Source organism: Stegostoma tigrinum, chromosome 7 (assembly GCF_030684315.1).
Source record: "Stegostoma tigrinum isolate sSteTig4 chromosome 7, sSteTig4.hap1, whole genome shotgun sequence".
Classification (NCBI taxonomy): domain Eukaryota; kingdom Metazoa; phylum Chordata; class Chondrichthyes; order Orectolobiformes; family Stegostomatidae; genus Stegostoma; species Stegostoma tigrinum.
Window position 1 is genome coordinate 96,927,648 of NC_081360.1, and position 27,185 is coordinate 96,954,832.

Below are 27,185 nucleotides of genomic sequence, written 5' to 3' on the forward strand. Positions count from 1 at the left end.
CAATCCATTCACTTGGGCCAGACACTTGTTGAGAGAGATTGGACAGAGCGATATTGGTGAATTAGACACTTCCTCTGCCATGGTTACAATGAAGCAATGCTTGGGTCAGTATGTTAATTGGTTATAGATATTACTGGCAAGCCCAGTGCTCATTCTTGGTTGCCCTGGAGGCGGTAGTGGTGAGATGACACTGGAGATCATGTGCTGTCAGTAGTTCCAAAGAGCTGTTCAGGACAGCAAAAGAACTTAGACACATCAGCAAAGGGCCAAATATCACAAATTTACTACTTTCTGGGGCAGCAGCAGGTTTTCTTTAACACCCCATTCAACTGATTTTCAAGAAAGGACCACAATATCTCATCTGAAGGGACAGGACACATAGAAAATGCTGCCATTCCTCGATATTACACTGAAGTATTGAATTCACCGAGGTTCTCTACATCACCTTCCAAACCAATGATCACTTCTATCTAGAAGGACAAGGGCAGCAGCTACATGGGAACACCATCCCCTGCACTCACCATCTTGACTTGGAAATATATCACCGTTCCTTCAGGGTCGCTGGGTCAAAATATTGGAATTCCCTCTGTAATGGTTCTATGGGCTTACCTCAGCACATGGACTATAATAGTTCAAGGAGGGAACTCACCATCAGATGATGGGCAATATATGCTGGCCCAGCCAGCATAGTTCACATCCCATGAATGAATTAAAATACCTGGAATCCTGCAGCACAGACATTATGTATCTAACCAGCCCGTCAATTCCACTCAAGCATCCTGCCACCTTTCTTCACCTAAATCTCCCATCAATACTCTCCATTCCCTTTTCCCTCATATGCTTGGCGAGTTTCCCTATAACTGCATCCAGATTATTCACCACAAACCCTCTCTGTTGTATCGGATTCCACATTTTCACTACACTTTGAAGAAAGAAGCTTCTTCTAAATTCCCCAGTTGGGTGTCTTGATGACTGTCTTACACTGGTAGCTCCGGTTCCACTCTTCCCTACAAATGGAAGGAATGGGTATATCTGTCGGATTGTCACTCCAATCCAACTCAGTTAAACAAGGACGGCTCCACATCTCTGGCTGAAACTTCCATTGCCGACACCATCAGAAACTGTGGAGCAGTCTCCCATCAGAGTACTTCTTCATGGCATTGGGTAGTCAGTGTAGGGAAGGAGCATTCTAAATCACATTCCCTTTCATGGCCCTGGTTACCACATTCTGGTAAACCTTACTTCATTAACAAACTGATAAGCTTTGGGAGATTTAAGCACACTTCCATTGTGTTAGTGAATGAATGTGAGTAAGAGGGGTGCCAGCCAGATGGCACGGCTGGGTCATGAGGTCAGGCCATGTCACGGGGAGTGGTCAATGAGGGAATTAGAGAGCAGGGAGGATTGGCAATAGGTGAAATTGGCAGTTGAATAGTTACCTCGGGGTTGCATCTGAATGTTCACGTGTGTGCCAGTCTGCATTCGAGCACTAGCATGTTGTAAAGGTCACAATGAGAAAATTACCCACTAGTCACCTCTGTATTGCAGGTAAAGACTCACTCTCTCACACCCAGTGGTAGAAGTCAGCTGGCAGGGCAACTAAAGGGAGTTCCTCTTACATTGTGAGGGCTGCAAACTAGTTAAAAGGTGAATTTCCATCAATCTTTAAACCAAAAACCATGAAACTGACAGCTCAAATATCAATGTCAACGTTACCATTAACCTCTACTGCAATGGCTACAACATTCAACCATCCATTTTCCCAAACAGTTTGAGACTCATCTATGCAACTGTATCTCTTTAACTTTTACTCTTTTGGACTCATTTGTAATTCTTGTGCATGTGTCTTGTGTTGTTAATTCTACCCCTGTTTAGTAATGACTAAACTCACTGTTTTTGTTAATTCAAGAAAAGCTCATTAAACTGGCTCCTTTGAAAACATGAGTACACTTGGGTCCAAGAGAAAGATAAGGGATCATTTTCTGAATTAAACTTGTTGAAACTAACCGAGGGATGGCTGGACAAAGAATGGGAGTAAGTTCATCCTTCCTTCCCCGAACAGTAACAGTCTGGAATGTGACAAACTGGGAAGCCTCACCTGCTGTCTCTCTGTAACATCTGATATTTACATCCACACTTTGCAGTTAGCATCCTTGTAAGTCCACTCTGTACCCTCTCTGGTGTCTCTATATGCTATTCATCATATAGATACCGGAACTGCATGTAATAAGCAAAGTGCAGTCCAACTAATGTTCGACCGAAGTTTGGCATAAATCCTCTAGTTTTTAATCCTGACCCGATGGAAATAAAGCCCACTGCTTGGTTTGTTCATTTATGGCCTTGCTAACCTTTAGCAATTGTCGTATTTATAGCTTATGGTCCCTTCATTCCTGACGCGCACTCAATCAGCCCAGATGTGATTGTGGTTTGAACACACAACTTATTAGCTCAGAGGCTGGTGTGCTGTCAATTGAGTGCAGCTAGCACTTCACATATCTGGGCAGGAGGGGTTAAATAAAAAAGAAAACAATGGGATTCTGCCTGCAAGATGTGCTATGCTCTCCACTCCTGGTTCACAATCAGTTTATTGCTTCTTCATCCAATTATAATTGGTCTGAACCATTCACCCAGGGAAGCAGTGAACAATGCTTTATGGAGATTTGGCATGGGTCAAAGATAGTAATTGAATCCTGAGTTATTCCTGAATTGTATCAACAAGAGAGGTCAAAGTTTCATATACAGTCACCTGAAACACTCAATTGAATTACTACTTTGTAGATGACAGGCAGCCATGTGGCGTTGGCTACTTCCTGCTTTCACTTATTTTGAAAGGATGGGGAGGCTCTGCTGCAGACTCTTTGATTTCACTGAAGATACCATGTTTCTCTGGTCTTTCCTCCATCTCCCCCCAATTTACAGAGGGACTCTTCCTTCTCCATTATGAAGTGGGACTGGAGGTAACAAGAAAAGCTGGGCCACTTAGGAGGGTAATCTGGGAGCAAATGTACGTGCAAACAACTGTGGAGGTGTGGGATTCTCTCCCGGGCTGACACACAATGTCGAACAGTGGGAGTATGCCCTTTGAGCCAACTCCACCATTCAAATAAGATCAAGGGCATACTCGCTGATGATTGCACACCGTTTAGCACCATTCACAACTCGTCAGATACTGGGCCAATCTGAACCCAAATCCCAGCCAACGACACCCACATCCCACAAATGAATAAAAACATCTTCAATATCCCAGGTAACAAGGTGTAGAGCTGGAGGAACGCAGCAGGCCAAGCAGCGTCAGAGGAGCAGGAAAGCTGACATTTCAGGTCTAGATAATAAAATGTGAGGCTGGATGAACACAGCAGGCCAAGCAGCATCTCAGGAGCACAAAAGCTGACGTTTCGGGCCTAGACCCTTCATCAGAGAGCCTAGACCCTTCTTCAGAAATGGGGGAGGGGAAGGGGGTTCTGAAATAAATAGGGAGAGAGGGGGAGGTGGATAGAAGATGGATAAAGGAGAAGATAGGTGGAGAGGAGACAGACAGGTCAAAGAGGTGGGGATGGAATCAGTAATGGTGAGAGTAGGGTAAGGGTTAGGGTTAGTTGGAGGGGGATAGGTCAGTCCAGGGAGTACGAACAGGTCAAGGGGGTGGTATGAGGCTGGTAGGTAAGAGATGGGGGTGGGGCTTGAGGTGGGAGTAACGGATAGGTGGGAGGACAGCTTAGGGAGGCGGGTATGAGCTGGGCTGGTTTTGGGATATGGTCAGGGGAGGGGAGATTTTGAAGCTTGTGAAGTCCACATTGATACCATTGGGCTGCAGAGGTCCCAAGTGAAATATGAGGTGCTGTCCCTGCAACCTTCGGATGGCATCATTGTGGCACTGCAGGAGGCCCACGATGGACATGTTATCTAAGGAATGGGAAGGGGAATTGAAATGGTTTGCGACTGAGAGGTGCAGTTGTTTGGTGCGAACCGAGCGGAGGTGTTCTGCAAAGCAGTCCCCAAGCCTCCGGTTGGTTTCCCTGATGTAGAGGAGGCCACAACATGTACAGTGGAAACAGAATACCACATTAGCAGATGCTGCTGAGTGAAAATCCCATGTGAGAAACTACAGGCCTTCCAAATTTTCCTTCAACAACTTTTTATTCATTACTTATGAAAGTGTTGAAAGTGCATACAAACATAGGAACTTGTGAACTAGGGCCAACAGTAGACTATTCAGCCCCTCTAGCCTGCTCCAGTATTCAATACAATCCTGGATGTTCGTTTTGAGTTTTGAATTCCAATCTATCCCGATTATCCTTGAGTTGCCTGACTAACAAGAATGCATCTACTTCTGTCTTGAAAATATCCAATGATTCCATCTCCACAGCTTCCTGAGGCAGAGCGTTCTACAGTTCCACCACTCTCTAAGAGAAGAGAATTCTCTTCATCTCAATCTTGAAAAGATGACCATTAATGTTTAAACAGTGACCCTGGTTCTGGACTTTTGGCGGCTGGTGTGTGCAGTGGGTTTGGGTAAAGGTAAAGTTGCCTTTGTTGTAGAGGACCATTCTCTCATCAGAAAGAGGGAGGACCAGTGCTGGTTTAAACACTGAATCCCTACAGTGTAGAAGCAGGCCATTCAGTCCATACTGACCCCCCGAAGAGCATCCCACCCAGTCCCACTGTCCTACCCAATCCCAGCAACGCTTGCACTTCCAATGGCTAATCCACCAAGTATTCACATTTAGCATGGCCAAACGTGCATACCTTTTAGACTGTGGGAGGAAACTGGAGCACTGGAGGAAACCCATGCATACATAGGCAGAATGTGCAAACTGCACACAGAGGGTGGAACCAAACCTGTGTCTCTGGCGCTGTGCGGCAGCAATGCTAACCACTGAGCCAACGTGCCCCCCCCCCGAGGGTCACCACACCACAGGCAAAGGGAGGGGTTGAGAAGGTGCAGGTGTAGGAATGGTACCTGTGTAGGTGAAGTCACTGCATTACAAACCAGCTATCCAGCCAACTGAGCTAACCAAACCCCCACCCCTCTGGACTTTGGTCAACAAGTGGGAACAAGTGGGAAGTCACAGGCTGACAATGACATCACAATGCAATGACATCACTACGTGATGACATCACAAAACCTCAGCAAGTATGTCCTATCAGAACCAGCAGCTCTAACACAAGTGCATGCTGGGATAGCCAATGATCTTGACGCTTAAAGCGTCCTCCTGATTTTGTGAGGAAAGGTCACAGGCTTGGAGGGCCGAAGGGCCTGTTCCTGTGCTGTAATTTTATTTTCTTTGTCACCGAACCCGAAACATTAGTTCTGTTTTCTTCCTTCACAGATGCTGTCAGACGTCCTCAGTTTTTCCACCAATTTTGTTTCTGTTCCTGATTTTGTGAGCAGGATGTGGTTTCTAAGCTTTCAACTATACATTTTTCGCTTTTCTTTCCTCCAGACAAAATTGTTGGAACAATATCATTCATCATTCGCAGAGTGATTCTTCCCACGAGTTCAACTAAAACCTTATTAACATCAAATTAAAAGGTCTGGCTTACAGCCGAGAGGTAGACTGAATCTTAGCAATTGCAATGGAAAAATGAGATAGACAAAAGCATTAGACCTGTAACCTGAAGGAGCAATCGATCACTGAACAGCTTAGTTCTGTACCATCCGCCCACTAACACTTAACATTCGACTAACTTCCCCTTGCACTGTTCCCTTACTCAGGAATTCTGGAGAACTTTGCAAAATATATTTGCAAAAATGGCACCAGGCAAGTTTGGAAAGGTTCTTCCAAGCTAAGGGGTTACCCAAAATAAGTTACAAAAATTGGGAACGGTATTAGCAGAGTAGATGTTCCAGTCCAAGAGACTTCTTTAAAGTTAGAACATAGAACAATACAGCACAGAACAGGCCCTCCAGCCCTCGAAGTTGCGCCGACCTGTGAACTAATCTAAGCCCCACCCCCTACACTATCCCATCATCCCTATGCTTATCCAAGGACTGTTTAAATGCCCCTACTGTGGCTGAGTTAACTACATTGGCAGGCAGGGCGTTCCACGCCCTTACCACCAGAGGTCAAAATAATTAAATAATTAAAATAATCCACTAACGAAACCATAATTGAATTAAGAAGAAATCTATTTACACAGACATTAGTTACAATCCCAGAACTCACCTTGACATGGAGCAATTGAGAGGAGATTGTGTGATCATTTTTCAGTTCATTCTTTCATGAGATATGGGCATCACCAGGGAGGTCAACATTTCACATACCCCTAACTGCCTTTTCTCTTAGGGGCTTGTTCAGCTATTTCAGAGAGTAGATAAGAGTCATGTGCTTTACTGTAGCTCTGGAGTTACACATAGGACAGGCAGGGTAAGGGCAGCAGAACAGATAGACAGCAATTATTTAACCAGATGGGCTCCAGATTTATTACAAATTCAAATTCTGCAGGCTGCTTTGGTGTTGGAACTTGAATCTACACTCCCAGTTATCCTGGGCTTGTGGACTACTAGTGCAGTGGCTTACCATTATGCTACCAGGGGAAGCACAGGTAAGCATGTGATGGTGAAAGAAATGGAAAGATGCATTGATCCAGGAGAAGGACAACACTTGTGTGGGACTTCAAATTTGTTTGAGACCAGCTGGGTCAAAAAATCCACCTTTGTTCTTTGTCTGGTTCAAATGAAAGATCATTGACCTAAAACATTAGCTCTGCTTCTCTCTCTACAGAGCCTGCCAGACCTGCTGAGTGTTTCACTCATTTTCTGGTTTTATTTCATACAGGGTCACTTTTGAATAAAGGTGGAAGTGATTTACTGATTTATTCAAGTAATTTATAAGAAGTAACTGCCATATTTTGTGTTACAGGGCTGGTGCTATACTTGAGACCAGTACTTCAGAAGATCTTGGAAAAAGGTAGATATTGCTGGAAAAGCTCGGCAGGTCTGGCTGCATCTGTGGAGAGGAATCAGACTTAGTATTTTGAAACGCTCACTCTGGCTCCTTTCCACAGATGCTGCCCAACCTGCTGAGCTTTCCCAGCAATTTCTGTTTTTGTCTCTGCTTAAAGTGTCCACAGTTCCTTCAGAAGATCTTACCTGTATAAGAGAGATGTTATCCAGAGTGAGACGAAAGAGGTAGTTTCTGTAAAAGGACAGACACAGATATAAACATGTTGCTATTAAAAAGCCAAACAAATCAGATTGATTATCTGTTCTTACAAGTTTTCACGAATTCAACCAGAGAAAGTCCACAACCAATATGGGTAACTCTGGTTTATACTTCTGGGCAAATGTGAGAACATGCAAAAAGATGATTGAATGCAAATTCCAAGGAGCATCTTGCACAGAAGAAAATCTGGCAGAGATTGAGTAAGACAGGTCTGCTGATGGCAAAGAGAGAGAGAATAGAATAGAATAGGGAGACCAACAAAAACACAAAAAAATGGCAAGAAAGCAAAAGGAAGAGTGAAAGAGAGTGCAATTAGTGAGAGACAAAAAACTGGTGGCAGGGTGATGAACGGAAGTTAATGTAAAGGTAAGGGCATGTAAAAAGAAAGAAAGCACGGCGAGTAATAGCATAGAAGAGGAGCAGAAAGATAAGGGGATCAAAACTGAAAAGAAGGCAAGTGAAAGACGAGATGACAATCCACAGTAAACAGGAGGAACAAAAGACATCAGAACTGAAAAAGCTGAAAATGAAAAGAGAAAACCAGTTAGAAGGATAAAAGGAGAGAAAGGAAATCGGAGATTAAACAAGCTTGTCAGAAAATAAAGACAGACAGATTAAAACTACTCAAGGTAAACTAGGTCATCTGATAAAAAGAAATTCTCAAGAATTTCAACCTTTGTAGAAAAATACAATCTGAAACCCAGAAGCACCATCTCATTGATAGTCAATTTAATGACTAGGTTCACAAGTAACTGACAAAAGTACAAAAATGTCACCTTATTGTAAAGAGGGCTCTTAACAAATAAGAAACATATCAAATCCCTCCCTTTTGCCTAGTGGGGAGGGTGGTGGTGAGCGGCCATCTTGAAACACTGTAGTCTAGTTGTTGTAGGTTGGCCCACCGTGTCCATGGGTGTGTGGGTAGGGGTTGGGGGGGACCAGGGAGGAAACCAGGACACAGTGACAGTGAAGGAACAACGATAAGTTTCCAAGTCAGAATGGTGAGTGGTTTGGATGGGAACTTGGAGGTGGTGGTAAACCCTCCATTCCTTGATCCTGATCAATGATCACTCCGTCAAGGAGAAATATTTCTTCCTATCTATGTTATCTATGGCCAAGACAAGCTTACACATCTCGATCATGACCCCCCCTCAACCTCCACTGCTCTAAGGAACACAATCCCAGTCTATCCAATCTCTCTTCATGGAGCTCTATATGAAATGTTTAGATATAAAGATTTCCACTTGTGGGGAGTCCACAATTTACCACAATAACTAAAACAGTCACTAATAAATCTAATTAGAAATTGAGGAGAAAAATTCTTCACCCAGAGTGTGGTTAGAATGTAAAACTGACAGCCATAGAATCCTCACGGTTTGGAATCAGGCAATCCAGTCCACACCAATCCTTCAAAGACCATCCCATGCCCATCCATCCCCCCTAACCTGTAACTCTGCGTTTCCCAAGGCTAATCCACCTAGCCTGCATACTATGAGCAATATAGAACATAGAACAGGACAGGCCTTTTGGCACATGATGTTGTGCCGATCTTCTACCCTAAACCTAAGGTCTATCTAACCTCCACCCCTACCTTATACTATCATCGTATGGCATTCCAATCCACCTCACCTGCACATCTTTGAACCGTGGGAGGAAATGGGAGCACCCGGAGGAAACTCATGCAGACACGGGGAGAATGTGCAAACTCCACACAGAGAGTTGCCTGAGGGTGGAATCAAACGTTGGCCACATGAGATGGCAACACTCAGTACTGAGCCACCATGCTGCCTGATTAGTTGAGGTGAGTAGTACAGACGTAATTAAGGGAAAGCTGACTACATTAAAAGCAACAGAAGTTGCCAGTGTTAACTGAAGAGAAATGACAGGAAGCATCTGAGGAACATAAACACTAACAATGATCTAAACCAAAAGCAGTAAATGCTAGAAAGACTCAACAGGTCAGGCAACATTTTTGGACAGAGGAACAGAGGCAACGTTTCAGGTCAATGACCTGACCTCAGAACTGACGAAGGATAGAAATGTCAGTGTTTTTGAACAAGTGAAAAGATTGATTAGAGAGGAAAATGAAGAGGCAGAGGATATGGTGCAGGATTGGAGGGAGTAAGTTGCATGACTCCACGTCACAACAGCCAAAGGGAGTGGTCATGGGTAACGCCAAATGACAAAATATGTGCCCAGATGTGGTGTGAATGGCTACATGGTGGCAGGAGCAAAGAAATGGCAAAAAGAGATAAATGCAAAACAGCCATAAAAAAAGGTGAAGCCAAACCCGAGTACAGGTTACGATCCAAAATTGAGGAAATTGGGACCCCAGAGGTTTTCATTTCTCAAGTCAAAGAATGAATGTTTTTTTTCCATTAAATAGCATTGAACTTCATTGAACACAGGCCAAGGATTGAGAAGTCAGAGTGGGAGTCGCTGGCCTCTTTCTATCCTCAATATTGTGTGCTAAACCCTCCCTGTCTGAGTCGATCCAATGAGGTGATTGTACTCTGAAAGGTTTCACTGTAAAGTTTTGCCATTTGTTAAGCCAATGTGGAGTCAACCATTCCTCAGACAGCACGAGTTAGACAACTGAGCTGACATATGGAATTACAAATTAAGAGCAAGAGGAGGTCACTCAGTCCCCCTCGGCTGCTCTGCTGTTCAACATGATCATGGTTGATCTGATTATGACCTCAACTATACTTCCCTACTTACTTGTGACAACATTTGCCTCCCCTGTCAACCAATTTTTTTTATAATTTATCCACGGGATGTGGTCTTTGCTGGTTGGGCCCATATTTATTACCCAATACCAGTTGGCCTTGAGATGGTGAGCTGCCTACTTATCCACCTCTACCCTAAAAATAGCCATGCCCCCTTTCTAGGCAAGACTGCGCCAAAGACTCCAGACCAGAATTGACCGTGTGAACACAGAAAGGTTCTTTCGCCTTGTGGAAGAGTCTTGGGCCAGTGGGCACAATCTCACGATAAGAGATTGTCCATTTAAGGCAGAAATGGGGAGGAATTCCTTCTCTCAGAAGGCAGTGAATCTGTGGAATTCTTTACCACAGACAGTTGTAGAGGCTGAGTCATTAAGTATATTCAAGGCTGAGATAGATTTTTAATCAGTAAGGGAATCAAGGGTTCTGGAGTAAAGGCGGGAAAGTGGAGTTGAGGATTATCAAATCAGCCAAGTTCTCATTGAACGCAAAGCTGACTCAGTGGGCTGAATGGCCTTTTCCTATGTATTACAGTCTTGTGAACCCTCTGAGGGAAAGAATTTTTCCTCACCTCCATCTTTAATAGGAGGTCCTTTATCTTTAAACTGCATTTCTGATATTCAGGCTCTCCCACATGGAAAACATCCCTTTGACAAACACCATATCAAGTCCCCCAGGATCCTATATACTCAAATAAAATCATCTCTCATTCTTGACATAATCTCACAACTATGAAAGCTACTGGTGTGAGCGAGTGACTTTAAGTGAAAAAGTAAAAAGTTAGACAGACGAAGGAAGGGGCAAGCAAACATTTCAGGACACTTGAGGTTTGCAAAAGATTAGGAGAGAAAACCAGGAGCTGTAGGAGCATGGCAAAGATGAAGTCTATGGGAAATAGTGGCATAGAGCCAATGGTACTGGACTAATAATATAGACATAGGGCTAAAGGTAAAGGTAAAGTTGCCAAATTCCTACAGGGAGAAGGGAGAAATACAAAAGGGTCCAGAGGGGCAATTTTTTCACACAGCGGGCGGGAAGTGTCTGGAATGGGTTGCCAGAGGTGATGGTAGAAGTGGAAACACTCAAACAGGTACATAGATGGGATAAGGACTAAACACAGGCAAATTCAAGTCAATGAATACATTCAAGAAACAGTTTAAATTGTGAAAACTAGGCAGCATGAGCAAGCTGGGCTGAAGGGCCTGTTTCCATGCTGTAGGTCTCTACGGCTCTATGACCATGACCGTAGGGCTGCTCCCCCATTGGACAGTGCTGAGTTTAACCACAGGGTCACCACACCTCAGGGAAGGGGAGAGGCTGAGAAAGGGAGTCCTTCAGGGTAACCTCACTGGGTGTGGGAAGATTTGGAGTTGTGAGTCCATTGTGTCACTATGGCAACTGGAGAATTTACACACCATCCGTTTAGTAAATATGGAATTGTGTTTGGTTTATTATGGTGACAATGAAACTGTTGTCATAAAATGAAAAACCACATTGGAGCATATCACAGGAACTTAGAAGAAAGCATATAGCGACACTGCAATAACCACAAACATTGCTGGACAATACCTGGCTCCAATGACGAGCTGATTTCTGTTGAGGTCGATTGCCAACTGGGAATAGTCATATACTCCTGGAAAGCTAAAATTCAACACCCAGGGCCTCAAATCTGTGCAGAGTGAGAGAAAGAGAGAGAATGAAGTTGGAATATTTTCAGAATGTAACTTGAGTAACAACTTGCCCCAATGTAGCATCTTTGGTGTCAGTCACAAACAGTCCGATCACTGCAGTGACCAAAGGCTTGGGTATGGTTTTAAGGTATGGGGAGCGGCGGAGAGACTGAAAGTTTTAAGGACGATCATGCAAGGTTTAGGTCCTGTTCAGCAGTTGGAGAGTTTAAACATTTGGAAACACAAACTGTAAACTAACTTGGAAACTTCAGAAATTAGGGCTGGAGGTGTTTACCCGTGAAAGGTGCAAGAATCCAGGATGAGTGGTCATTAGTGTGCAATATGTGTCAGATCTAACAAATGGTTTGGCACGACTGCAATTTAATATGATACGGCAAATTTAGTCACCATTGAAATTCTTCCCCTCTGGAAATTTGACATGAGGCAAGGGCGGAGAAGAAATCCATATAATTACCTTTCACTCAGCTTTAAAAGGTCCTTTTTGTATTTGCATACCTGCTTTAGAAGTCAGAGTCAGGAGTGTGGGGGGGTCACATTTCACACGAACTGGATGAAGGTGACACTGAAAACACTCAAGAATCTCAACAACATGAAGGTCCATACAGTCATGGAAGTACATCACACGGAACCAGACCCTTCGGTCCAACCAGTCCAAGCCGACCATAATCTCAAATTAAACTGAGCATTTCTTCGCCCAGATGATGGTCACTCTGGAGTACTCTCTATCAGAAAAAGCTGTGGAGGTCAAGTCATTGAATACATTCAAGAAACAGACAGATAAATTTTAAGATTTCAAAGGCACCATATGAAGTATGGAGAGAAAGGAGAAATATGGCTTTGAGGTGGTGGATAAGCTATAACCTATTGAATTGTGGAGCAGGGTCAAAAGGCCAAATGGCCAACTCTTGCTCTTAGTCTCCATGATTCTTCACTACAGTTTCATCTTACTTCTATACATCCATATTGTATTTCCTTTACTTATTTGCTTATGGCACGTGGATATCAAACTTACATTACACATTCCTAATTACCCCTGAGAAGGTGGTAGTGAGCTGCCTTCTCAAGCCCTCAGGGGTGTACGTACAGTCACTGGGACGGGAGAAACTCCTTGAGGTGGAGAGCCATGAATCTTCAGAATTCTCCAACCCAGAGGTGTGTGAATGCTCAGTCATTCAGTGTATTCAAGACTGAGATTTATAGACTTATAGAGTCATAAAGATGTACAGCACGGAAACAGACCCTTTGGTCCAGCTTGGCCCTGCCAACAAGATATCCTAAATAAATCCAGTTCCATTTGCCAGCAGTTGGCCCATAGCCCTCTAAACACGTCCTATTCATGTACTCATCCAGATGTCTTTTAAATGTTGTAATTATACAGCCTCCACCATTTCTTCTGGCAGCTCATTCCATACACTCATTTCCCTCTGTGTGAAAAAATTGCCCCTCAGGTCCCTTTTCAATCTTCCCCCTCTCACCTTCAACCTATGCCCTCTTTCCATCGTCGTCCCCTCCCCCTCTCTATTTATTCCAGTGTCTCCTTCCCCTCCTCCATTTCTGAAGAAGGGTCCAAACCCAAAACATCAGCCTTCCTGCTCCTCTGATGCTGCTTCACCTGCTGTGTTCATCCAGCTCCACACCTTGTTATCTCAGATTCTCCAGCATCAGTAGCTCCTACTGCCCCTCTAGTTTTGGACTCCCTACACTGGGGAAAATACCTTGACTATTCACCCTATCCATGCCCTGATGATATTACAAATCCCTATAAGGTCACCTCCGACACTCCAGGGAAAATAGCCCCAGCCTGTTCAGCCTGTCCCCTCAGCTCAAACCCTCCAAACCTGGCAACATTCTCATAAATCTTTTCTGATCCCTTTCATGTTTAACTTTGGATCTCTGAGATTATCAGAGGATGTAAGGATCTTGTGGAGTTTACGACAAAGAACAACCATGATCTTCCTAAATGTCAGAACAGACTTGAAAGACTGTACTGTGCCTTCCTGCTCTTGATTGCTATATTCTTTGGTCAGCTCAATGGTTAACTCTTCAATCCAATTCATCTTCCTTCTGCATTACAGCAGTACAATGAAGAGGAAGATATCCAGTTATTCCTGGTTGTCAAAGGTTGAGATGTGGGCCATTGTTAAACATTGTGTATTATCCTCCATTCTAATTATCACATTTTCCTCACATACAAATTAAATCTAAGTCTCATTCACACTCTATCCTTATTGAATTGCACTCCCTATAATCCACCATCATTTACAGTCTCCATTATCATGTTTGAATGGCAACACTACACTCTCTTATTAACTCAATCATTAATTCATGTTGATCTAATTGAGATATTTAATTAAAGGGTTGATATAGCAAAACCATTTGCTTTGGTGAGGGAATTCAAACTAAAGGGGCATTGTCTTCAAATTGAAGAGAGTTTCTTCAGGAACAAAGCAGGAACCTTTTCAGACCTTGTCAAATGACATGGAAATCTGAAACACTGCTCCCCTAAGAAGGCTAAGGGATCTGGGCATCATGTGAAACTTAACAGGCCAAGTTGGGGGTAATTTTTGTTGGTTAAGAGTAGAGCAAACAAATAGGACAACTGGGCTTGCATTGCAAATCAGCCATGGTCCAAGTAATTGGAGGAATAGATTTGAGCTACCCATGTTCCTGACAGAAATTGCATCTCTGCAACATCTCATCACATCCTCATGCAGTCCCCACCCTGCTATAAATGGAAGAATATTCCTGGGTTGTAGCCCATTGATTTATCCCCATTTCCTGCTCAAATCTGTCCAATGTAGCACCATCCAATCCTCAAATAGTCCAAACTCTTTGAAAAGCCAGTCTCTCAGTTCCGAATGTTGAGAAGAAACATCGGGTAGATATAGGGGAGACGTCAGAGGTAGGTTCTTTACTCAAAGAGTGGTAGGGGCCTGGAATGCATTTTCAGAGAGGGTAGAGGAGTCAGCCTCAATAGGGGCATTTAACCAGCTATTAGATAGGCATATGGATGATAGTATAAGGTAGGGGTGGAGGTTAGATATACCTGAGGTTTAGGATAAAAGTTTGGCACAGCATCGTAGGCCAAAGGGCCTGTACTGTGCTGTACTGTTCTATGCTCTATGTAATGCACTGCCTGGAAATCTGGTGGAAGGAGTTTCAGATATTTGATATTCAGATATCCTCACACATTTGAGGAAGCATTGGACAGTTAGTTGGATAGAGGTGGTGAGAAGGGATCTGAAGAAAAAGCAGGAGATTGACCACAGAACGGATGCAGACATTACAGGCCAAATGCCCTTATCCTTCTAAATGGTAAAGGTAGTGGGTTTGCAAGGTACTCTTGAAAGGTGATAGGTTTTGTGGGTGTGTGTGTGCGTGTGTGCGCGTGCGTGCGTGTGCGCGCGTGTGCGTGTGTGTGTGAGAGACTGAGATAGAGTGTGTGTGTGCGTATGTATCTATGTGTGTGTGTGAGAGAGACTGTATATGTGTGTGTATATGTGCATGTGAGTGTGTGCACATGTGTGAGCGCGTGCGTATGTGTGTGCATGTGTGTGTGTGTAGGTGATTGTGTGTGAATATGTGTGTGTTTTTTGAAGACTCTGCGTTTGTGACCGTGAGTTTGCAGTTTTGTGTGTGTGCATCTGGGAAAGTATGCAGTTTGGTGTGTAGGTGAGGCTGTGTGTGAGTGTGTACGTGTGCGCCTATTGAGTGTGTATTGTGAGGAACGAATAATCACATCCAGCCATCCTGAGTGCAGGGTAACTCCGTGCCTTCCTGCGATCAATTTTCACATGTTTGTCCAGTCATTCTTTTCTGTTGGAAAGGTATTAATTTAGTTTCAGAAGTGGCCAGTGATTGGGATCCGAACTGCAATCTCTGCATTACAAATTCCAACGTCTCCAAATCAGAAGGTATGTGGTAAACCTGAAAAGACCAATAGGCCTCCAATGGCACACCGAGTAGACCAGATCCCTGCTGTAAAGTACATGGCTATTAGTCACACCAGTGGAATGAGCAAAATTACTCTGTGTCAGCAAGCTAAATGAAGAGCTTTTCCAGGCTATTGTAGAGTCAGCAATTCACCTTTGGCCCAAAGCCTAGAAATGACAGCTAGCTAATTCTCTGGAAGTAAAACGATGGCAGCTTTATACAGACCCTTGCTATAACATTTTACCTGAAATTTGCACCATTGAGGGTGCTGTGCCGCTTTCAGTAACATACAGGACCCAAGAGTTTAAGAACAAAAGAAATCAGAACAAGAGTGGGCCATGGGACTAATGCTCCATTACGCAACAGGATCACAGTTGGTTCTCTACCTCAAATCCACATTCACACACAATACTCATATCCTTTCTTTCCCTGCCATCCAAATGCTCTGCTATCAATATACTTAACATCCGTAGTTCGACACCAGGGTCATTAGATTTTGTACTCCAATGTTTCTTTTTATCTAAGGTTTTGGAGTAGATTTGTAGCTTGGATTGTAGGTGTTGATGTTTCTTTTTCGTTCTTTATATTGTCATGGGATGTGAGCATCATTATGCAGGACACCATTAATTGACCATCCCTAATTGCCCAGACAGCAATTGTAACAGCCAAATCAAGAGTTTCCGGTATCTCCACATGACAAAAGGCCGAAAAGTCTCCACCAGCTGAGGTCACTATAAAGGTCCAACCTTCTCAAACCTGCCCCTTAACTTCCTCACCTGACGCACAGAGACCATTAGGTGAAACCCACTCTCTCGAATGAGTTAGCAGCCTTACAGTCTGGTAGGACTTCATGCTGAAAGGATGCAGAGACAGCAAAGACAATTTTATGAGAAGTTTTTTTTAATCTTTATTCATTCATGAGACATGGAAGTTAAGGGCTTGATCAACATTTCTTGCCCAGAGGACAATTAAGTCTCAACCACATTGTTGCGGGTCTAGAGTGACATGCAGGTCAGACTGGCTAAGGATGGCAGATATCGTTCTCCAACAAGACCTAAGTTAACAATCAGTAAAGGATATCGTTACTGCTCATGTAACTAGCTTCACATCACAGACATTATTAATTAAGACTAAGTGGCTGTGGTGGGATTGGAACTCATGTCCCCAGGCCCTTATGCAAGAGTTTCAGGAATAACAAGTACAATGACGTTACCACATCATAGTACAATGTGAGCTTGTTTCTTTCTGACACAGAGACTGAGAATACTTCCCACTGGTAGTTGAAAGCTACAAACTGGGACCAACGCATGACATTCTTCAAGGTTTAAAATCACTGTAGCAGAGTCCTGCTGGGACTGTCAGGAATAATCGTTAACATAGAAACATAGAAGATAGGAGCAGGAGGCGGCCATTCGGCCCTTCAAGCCTGCTCCACCATTCATCACATGGCTGATCGTCCAAGTCAACGGCCTAATCTTGCTCTCTCTCCATAACCTTTGATTCCATTCACCCAGAGTGCTCTATTCAGCCACCTCTTGAATACAGTCAATGTTTTGGCATCAACTACTTCCTGTGGTAATGAATTCCACAGGCTCACCACTCTTCGGGTGAAGAAATGTCTCCTCACCTCCATCCTAATTTGTCCACCCCGAATCCTCATACTGTGATCCCTGGTTCTGGACACATCCACCATCGGGAACATCCTCCCTGCATCTACCCTGTCCAGTCCTGTTAGAATTTTATAAGTGTTTATGAGATTCCCCCCTCAATCATCTGAACTCCAGCAAAAACAATATCAACCTAGTCCATCTCTCTTCATACGTCAGACCCACCATCCCTGGAATCAGCCTGGGAAACCTTCGCTGCACTCCCTCAAGAGCAAGAGTGTCCTTCCTCAGAAAAGGTGACCAAAACTGCACACAATATTCCAGGTGTGGTCTCACCATGGCCCAACTGCAACAACACACCCCTGCTCCTGTACTCAAAACCTCTTGTAATGAAGGCCAACATACCATGTGTCTTTTTTACCGCCTATACACCTGCATGCTTGCCTTCAGCAACCGGTACACAAGGACACCCAGATCCTGCTGCACACTAACCTCTCCCAATTTACAGCCATTCAGATAGTAATCTGCCTTCTTGTTTTTGCTTCTGAAGATGCTTCTGAATAACCTCACAGTTATCCAAATTATACTGCATCTGCTATTGATTTGCCCACTCACCCAACCTGTCCAGATCATGCTGCAGGATCTCTGCATCCTCATCACAGTTCACCCTCCCACCCAACTTTGTATCATTTGCAAACTTGGAGATGTTACATTTTGTTCCTTCATGCAAATCATTAATATATATTGTGAATAGCTGGGGGCCCAGCACCGATCCCTGTGGCACCCCACTAATTACTGCCTGCTAATTTGAAAAGGACCCATTAATTCCTACTCTCTGTTTCCTCTCTGTCAACCAGGTTCCTATCCATCTCAATACACTTTTCCCCAATCCCATGCGCTTTAATCTTGCATGTTAATCTCTAATGTGGGACTCTGTCAAACACTTTCTGAAAGCCCAAACATTCTATATTGACTGGTTCCCCCTTGTCATCTCCACTATTTACATCTTCATAGAATTCCAACAGATTTGTCAAGTATGATTTCTCCTTCATAAATCTATGCTGACTGTCTGATCCTGCCACTGCTTTCTAAATGCTCTGCTATAAAATCCTTGATAATAGATTCGAGAATTTTCCTACTACCGATGTTAGGCTTACAGATCTATTTTTCTCTGTTTTCTCTCTAACTCCCTTTTTGAGTACAGGACTGACATTAGCCATCCTCCAACCTGCAGGGACTGTTCCAGGGTCTATAGAATCCTGGAAGATGACCACCAATGTATCCATTATTTCCAGAACTACTTCCTTAAGTACTCTGGGATGCAGATTATTCAGCCCTGGGGATTTATCGGCCTTCAATCCCAACAATTTCCCCACCAACATTTCTCTATTAATATTGATTATCAAGATGCTTTCAAGATTTTATGCATCAGAAAAGTAAAGAATTGTCTAGTTTGAATTAAGCATCATTTCATCGTCGGAGGCTGCAGTGTCAAAATGGCACAGAGTGAGGTTATTCAGCCCATCGAGTTCATACTAGCTTTCTGTACCACAATCTAGTTAATCCTATTCCCCATTCTTAATGGAAGCACAGAGTTAAATGAATATCCATTTTCCTTAGATAGTAGGAACTGCAGATGCTGGACAATCTGAGATAACAAGGTGTAGAGCTGGATGAACACAGCAGGCCAAGCAGCATCAGGGGAGCAGGAAGGCTGACGATTCAGGCATAGACCCTTTTCTGAAGAAGGGTCTAGGCCCGAAATGTCAGCCTTCCTGCTCCCTGATGCTGCTTGGCCAGCTGTGCTCATCCAGCTCTACACTTTGTTATCTCAATTTTCCTTTAGCAGTTTGGTTGCGGGTCATTGCCATAAAACAGATCATCTTTGCAGACCGACCACCCACGCTTCCACATTACAACTGAGCCCCAAAACTTTAATCCACATCCTTCTATCTGTCTACAATCAGCTACAGGGAAAAATTCTTTCTTGTCTACTTCATCCAGAACTGTCATCATCTTATGCACATCTATGACATCTCCGCTCCATCCCCTTTGTTCTGAGCAGAGCAACTCAAGCTTCTACAACCTTTTCTGGGAGTATTGCAAACAATTCTAGTTACCCTGTTGTCGGAAGGATATTATTAATGTGGGGAGGGTTCAGAAAAGACTTTTCAGGAAGTTGCCAGAATAGGAGGGTTTGAGTTATAAGGATAGGTCAGGTCCTTTTTTACTTGATGTTTGGAGTTTGAGGGGTGACCTTATACAGGTTTATATAATCATGAGGGGCACAGATAAAGCGAACATCTTTTCCCTAGGGGTAGATGAGTTCAAAACTAGAGGGCGTAAATTTAACATGACAGGAGAAAGGTTTAAAAGGAGTCTGAGGGGCAACATTTTCACACAGAGAGTGATTCATGTGTGGAACAAACTGCCAGAAAAAGTGGTAGAAGCAGGTACATGTACAATATTTAAAAAAACATTTGCACAAGTGCATGAATAGGAAAGGTTTAGAGAGAAATGGACCACATGCAGGCATGTGGGATAAGTTTAGTTTGGGAAACTTGGTTTGCATGGAAGAGTCAGATCGAAGGGTCCGTTTCCATGCTGTGTGACTCTACAACCTCTGCTCAAAAAAGCAAATTACTGTGTAGAATAGTTTGTAAAGATTGTGCTTTTTCCTCCATGTCCAATCTCCATGATAGATATTTTAATCAACCATCTCAGACATATTATGACACACCTCGGTCACACCTCTGAGCTTGGGCCACGACACAAAACTTGGGAGAACTGTAAACTGTGAGGAAGACCAAAAGAACATTGACAAGTCCATGCAGGGGGTGGGGGGGGGGGGGGGGGTGCTGGTGGTGCGGTGGCGCAGGTATGCAGCAGGTGAGTTTCAACACAGTGGGCTGTTGAGGTTGGGTTATTAAGCAGAAGTGATTTACAAGAATAGCTCCATGGAAGAGAAGCCTCAATGATGAGGATAAATCGTAGGAGTTAGGACTGTTCTCCTAGAAGTAAAATAAGGGAAGACCTGATAGAGATTTCCAAAATTGTGAACATAGAACATGCAGTCTAGTACAGGCACTTCGGCCCTCAATGTTGCGTCGACCTGTGAAAACAATGTGAAGCCCATCTAACCTACACTATTCCATTATCATCCATATGTTTATCCAATGATCATTTAAATGCTGTTAAAGTTGGCGAGTCTACTACTGTTGCAGGCAGGGCATTCCACGCCCTTACTACTCTCTAAGTAAAGAGCCTACCTCTGACTTCTGTCCTATATCCATCATCCCTCAATTTAAAGCTATGTCCCCTCATGCTCGCCATCTCCATCCAAGGGAAAAAGTTCTCACTGTCCACCCTATCTAATCCTCTGATCATCTTGTAAGCGGCATAAAAGCGTTGAGGGCAGGACAGGACAGATTTAAAGTGATTGCAAATGAAGCAAGGATGAAGTGAGGAAAACTTCTTTCTCTCAGCGAGTGGTTATAGAGTCACATGGCTTGGAAACAGGCCCTTCGGTCCAACCAGTCCATGCCGACCATAATCCCAAATTAAATTAGTCCCACCTGCCTGCTCCTGGCCCATATCCTTCCTTATATTTCTTATTCATGTATTAAAACAAATGTTGTAACTGTACCCACATCCACCACTTTCTCTGGAAATTCTTTCCACACGTGAACCACCCACTGTGTAAAAAAAGTTGCCCCTCATGTCTATTTTAAATCTCTCTCCTCTCACCCTAAAAACATGTCCCTGAGACTTGAACTCCCCCACCACAGGGAAATGACACCTGCCATTCACCTTCTCTAAATCCTTCATGATTTTATAAATCTCTCCAAGGTCACCCCAACCCCTCCTTCCCCCCTGCCCAACCTCCTATGCTCCAGTGGGGAAAAAGGTCCCAGCCTATTTTTATAACTCAAACCCTCCATTCCTGCAACATCCTGGTAAATGTTTCCTGAACCCTCTCAAACCTAATAATATCCTTCCTGTAACAGGGCAACCAGAGCTGGACACCATACTCCAGAAGAGGCCCCACCAGTGTCCTGTACAACCTCAACAGGACATCCTAACTCCTATACTCAAAGGTCCGAGCAATGAAGGCAAGTGCGCTAAACGCCTTTTTAACCACCCTGTCTACCTGTGACACAGCCTTCAAAGAATGATGTACCTTAACCCCTAGGTCTCTAGTTAGGGTGTAGAATGCCCAAACTGCGAATGGGGTAGGCACAGGTTGAACTGAGACATTCAAAAGAGCACTGGATGGTCATTTGGATGAAAATAATGCACACGGTTTTGGGGAAGAGAAAAAGAGACTGGGACTCAATTGGACAGCCAGTAGAAGCATGATAGGCTGAATGGCCTTCCTTTGCACCGTAACTCTTCTGTGATTCTCTGTTGAGATTGGCTTCAGTCCAAAATCCTGCCTCTTGCCAAGTGTCAGGCTCTTTGCGTATTGCTGCCTTTGGACAGGATGTAAGTCAGCTCCATAGACACTGTCCCTGAATGGCCGGACAGCTTGCCAACATGCAGCGCGCACACAGCCAGGCTTAAAGCTAAAACAATGAGGAGCAATAACCCTTCAAGAAAGAGGAGAGTCAGAAAAAAAAGGGCCTTTTGTTACTCTTGCAACCCCTTTCTTTCAGAATTAACCCAGACGAATTCATCGGAGAAACCTCCAGAAACTGCTTCCATCAATTTGCCGCTGACTTATAGTCTTCTGGGGCAGAACTAGACAGCTCAGCTGACTAATTACCACCTTCGACAGAGAACTTTATTAGAGCCTCATCTCCTGCATTTGCTGATCCAAATTAAGCAATGTGATGGAATCTCCTCAGTTTAATCCATGTGCGTGTTGCAATGGGCCTATCTCAATGCTCAGCGCACAGAAAGGAACCAGGAATTCAGCACATTACACAGTGACTGATATAGGCCAGCAACGTCAAGTATTAATAGAAGACGATGCAGTAAGAGACAAATCAATAGCAGTGTCGTTGACAAGAAACGATGGCTAGGAGAGTTCAGACTGGGGGTCACAATCAAAGGTCACGGGGTATGCCATTTCAGATTGGGATGAGGAGGAATTTCTTTGCCCAGAGAGCCTGTGGAATTCTCTGCCACAGGAAGTGGTTGAGACCAAAACACATTTTCAAAAAGGAGTTAGATATTACTTGTGGAGCTAAATGAATCAAAGGGTACGGGGTCCGAGACAAAAACAGAAGTTGCTGGAAATGCTCAGCAGGTCAGGCAGCATCTGTGGAGGAAAATTGAGAGCTAACGTTTCGGGTCTGGTGATCCTTCCTCAGAACTATGGGGACCGAGCTGGATTGGCTCGAAGGGTCTACTCCTGGTTCTATTTTCTATATTTCTAACTTTTGAAAATTGCCAGAAACAGAGACATGCTGCTGATGCTTTTTGCTCATCAGGACAAACAAAGAAGGGAAAACTAACATTACAAAAAAAGTTGTGACATAGCTGAATTTCAGGTATTCCTTATTTGTTTTATTCATTCATTGGAGGTGGGTGTTGCTGGCTCAGCCACTATTTCTTGCCTATCCCTCATTGGCCAGAGGATTCATCCATACCCTGCTGTGAGCCAGGAGTCCTGGATAGACCAGACTAGGTAAGCATGGCAGATATCCATCCTTAAAGGGCATTAGAGAACCAGATGGCTTCTTACAACAACGACTACAATTATTCCAGATTTTATTGTATTCACAGAATCCCTACAGTGTGGAAGCAGGCCATTTGACCCAACAGGTCCACACTGACCCCCAGACCCAATACCCTACCCTGCCCCTGCATTTCCCATGACTAACATACCTAACCTGCACATCCCTGAACACTACGGGCAATTTAGCACGGCCAATCCACCTAAGCTGCACATCTTTGGACTGGAAACCAGAGCATTCAGAGGCAGCCCACGCAGACACAGGGAGAGCATGCAAACTCCACACAGACAGTCGCCCAAGGATGGAATCAAACCTGGGTCCCTGGTTCTGTGAGGCAACAGTGCTAACCACTGAGCCACTGTGTTGCCAACAGATTAAATGGGATGTTGGCCTGGAACTTCTAGATTACAAGCCCAGTGATATTACCATTACACCACCACCTCCCCAATTTAAAGGCCAACTGTTGGATAATGAAAAATGTCACCAAAGCAGATTATATCCATCATGACTTAACGCTGAACCACCTTCTCAATCACGCGGTGCCCTCAAACTGGCCTCATCATCAGGATGCTGACCTACATTGCAACAGAGACAACACTTGAGCTTGGCCAACTGTAAAGTACTTTGGAATGTCCTGAGGTCGTGAAGCATGTTACTAAAATGCACGTCTCGCATCCCCCTAGCTACAGAAACCAATCCGTCTCTACACTACTAGTGTGGCTTGGTTGTGTGAGCATAAGTCAGATCCTTAAAGGCAAGCTCTGTCACCATCTTGCCTGGTATCTCCTACATTTCAAAAAAGCAGAGACCCAATATTTCCCTCACGGCCCCTGAAACCCCATTTATTGAAATCCTAGTGGCCACACAGTTTCTGTCTCAAAGGGCAGGCGAAACTGAAAGCATTTTGATGGATGAGAATTCAATAGAACGGGAATTAATAGGGAAGGATTTGATCCATTAGAATTCTGAACCATGAACTATGGCTTTATCAGTGAAGGGCAGCACCGTACGTACCCAGAATCAATGTACCCAACCCATATCTCTTCAAGGTCGGTGCTGATGCTTGCAGTTAACACAGCAGTTATAACACAAAATGAATACACCCTGCTAAAGCACAGTGAAGGAAACTTAGATATACATCTCCTTTCTACTCATGCAAGTTCTGGGCAAAACATTTAAGAATTTGTATTGTCGAGTATTCAACGTAAGCCAATGACCCTGGGCCCACATTATCTTGTTGTGGCTAAATGTCTTCAAACATAAAGCCAGGACATTAAAACACTGATAGAAATGTTAACCATAAGCTCCAATTTAGGTTCAAGCTTCAGCATGGAAAGCTACAATCGCTGGTTTGTTCTCATACAGTACTTCATGGCTCACAAGAATATCTGAAAAAGAAGCCTAGCATGCAGTAAATTACACTGCTTACATAGAAACACTCACTTTGGTTCAAAAACCACAGAATCATAGATTTTTTACAGTGCACAAGGAGGCTATTTTCATCATCATGCCAGCACTGGCTCTATAGTCCATGCTACTCAGCCACATTCCTGCACACCACCACTATCCAAAAAAACCAGCCAAGGAATTTGGTGGCCATCTCGCAAACACCAGATCCCACAAGCAATAAGGAAAGAAATGATCATCTAATCTTTTTACAGGAATAAACATTGGTCAGAATGTCCCACTTTCTCCTTGTTGCACACTGACATTATGCACTTTAAGCCAAGTAGCAGCTGTATCAAGTGTTTCGAACGGTTTCTCACTGCGAGGCCTAGCGCCCCTTCTCATCGTATATTAACAAAGTCATCTCATTAACTAACTACCCCCACCCAAAAGGTATCCCTCTTGTCCAATTCTAGCCCCATCTTAACATTTACCATTCCCTGAACAACTCGACACCCAGCACATATCCTGGAATTCACTGCCATTCCTGGCACTTGGCACCATTTTCGAATGGCCTTAAGTGTGGCCCAGATGAGTACCATCACTCTGGAGCTGCCCCGCACAGTTCCTGCCATTTGCCCCCGGATGTGGGACTCAAAGGAAGTTTGACGTGCTTCGTCGGCGATGTGGACATGGAGGTCCTGTTGGACGAGGTGGCACAGTGCTGGAATTCCCTGTGCCCTCAGTACCACCTGACGTTAGTCCATGCCCAGCCTGGTCTGGGGTTACCATCCAGGTCAGTTTCTGGAGGAAAGCCCAGCACTGTGGGGACAAAATCAATGGCCTTCTCCGTTCCGCCAGCGACCATCTTCTCTTTGAAACCCACACTCACTCTATCTCTGTACCTAGCTCCCACCAAGGCTCATGCTCTACCAGTCTCATTATTCCCTGCTACACCTTCCCTCACTCATTATCCCATACGCCAACCCCTATGTCACTCACTACCCCCACCCCCCACCCCCAGCATGTCCTTGACCTGCATACTCACTCGCTCAGGACACCTCCCCACTTCCACCCACAGTAACAACAGCAACGCCCACCTGTTGTTCTCTCATCACAGGGAGAAAGCAGCTCACAATAGGGCAGCAAGAGTCAGGAAAGATGGTGCGCTGCCCAACATTCAGCTCCTCACTCCTTCATTGTGACTGCCCCAAGCGGCTGACTGACTGTGTCCAAGCTTCTGGGCTGGTAACACAGCTGGGCTGCCCTTAACTTATTGTGTGCATGGAACACCCTGACTGAAGGTTATCTCCCTGGACATGACTGAGGTCTACTGCCAACCATTACGAGCTTCCTGCCTTTGTGCCTGTGCAAAGCGACATGGTGGAACTGCAGTAAGTACTGTGATCCCGGCAGAGGGACCAAAGCACGAAAGGCAAGGCAAGGCAGGGATGCTGTGAGAATCTAGGGGGGCTCAGCGTGAGAGAGCGCTATTACAGTAGTGAATGAAAAGCCTGAAATGCAGCCTGCTCCAGTCCATGAGCTGGCCTTCTGGCTATGCCGGGCCATGCCTGGCAGTCACTTCCGGAACCGGGGGTCAATGCCACAATGGGCGTGCCGCTGCGGACCACTGTGTGCAGAACATTAGAACGCAGCTTAGACAGAACATCAGGGCACAGAGTCCCTGCTGCATCGTCACAATGGGATGCACCAGTACAATCCAAATGCAGCAGTAAAGACCAGACACCTCCTGTAAGGAAGTCAGAGATGTGCCAGGAAGCTTCTTAAAGGCTGGCACATTTCGGCTGCCAACGCCCGTAGATATGGCATGCATGTGAATGGTGTCTATGGGGTGTGCATCGTGATGTTATTACACAATGTCCAACACGGAGGTCCATTGATGCTAACACTGAGATGGAGTCACTACAGACCCGCTCTGATATCCATCTTCAAAATGCTCAGTATCCAGTCTGTTTGAGCATTTACAGAGTCATAGAGATATCCAGTATGGAAACAGACCCTTCAGTCCATTTTGTCCATGCTAACCAGAAATCCTAAACTGTTCTGAGAACATTGCAGATGGTGGAATTGAGATTAATGATGACCATAATTAATGGAAAAACAAATCTGGTTCACTAATGTCCTTTAGGGAAGGAAACTGCTATCCTTATTGGGTTTGGCCTGATTCCAGATCCACAAGCAGTGTGGTTGACTCTTAGCTACCCGCTGGACAATTAGGGATGGACAATAAATGCTGGCCTGGCTAATGGTGTCCACGTCCCACGAGTGAGTTATAAATGAACCTAGCACGCTTCTGCAATGTGTAGCTCAGCACTGCTGTTCCCTCAGCTGATGATGAGCCACTTCCTGCTTTACTCTTGAAAGGCAAAGTTACCATCTAACAGGTAAGCTTGGTAATTAGTCACAATCCAAAGGGGAAACCATGGGCATCACACTATTTTTAGAGAAAGAGAGTGAACCCTGGTGAAACAATTGGTCATATAGGTTAAGTGGCATTACACCACATCAAGCAGATAAAGAGACTCGTGCTCAGTTTGCTCCAGTCACAAAAGGAATTAAATCTGTGTTATTGGCATTATTCTGAACCACATGCAGACCATCCACTGCACTATAATCAACTTCTAGCAAAACCAAATCCCATGGGATTGAAGGGAGTGCAGCAACGTGCATATAAATTTGGCTAAGGGGACAGAAATAGGACAGGTAATGATGAAGCGTTATTTATTAGGCTGAAGAAAGATATTCCCCTTAAGGCTTCATTTGGCTCACTGTTCTTTTTAACATATATTAATGCCTTGGGTTCATCGGGCATAATTTTAATGTTTTCAGGCGATATTTGACTCTGGCAAGATAATGAACGATACAGCAAATAGCAACAGATGTCAGGAAAACAGGCTGGTGAAATGAGATGACACCAGGCAGGTGAAATGGGAGACAGAGAAGTAGAAAATTATACATTCTGCTCAAGAAACTG

At 44.3% G+C, this 27,185-nt stretch overlaps 1 protein-coding gene across 3 annotated transcripts in view; it reads right to left on the reverse strand.

The window, feature by feature from the left end:
• sema5ba (sema domain, seven thrombospondin repeats (type 1 and type 1-like), transmembrane domain (TM) and short cytoplasmic domain, (semaphorin) 5Ba) overlaps window positions 1–27,185 on the reverse strand; it is a 329,573-nt gene that overhangs the window by 175,150 nt on the left and 127,238 nt on the right. For all 3 annotated transcript variants that reach the window (XM_059647532.1, XM_059647530.1, XM_059647531.1), the window contains 2 exons: window positions 11,462–11,561; window positions 7,094–7,139 (listed from right to left, as the gene is read on the reverse strand). In XM_059647532.1, the coding sequence (XP_059503515.1) occupies window positions 7,094–7,139; window positions 11,462–11,561 (146 nt within the window). The remainder of the gene's footprint in view (window positions 1–7,093; window positions 7,140–11,461; window positions 11,562–27,185) is intronic.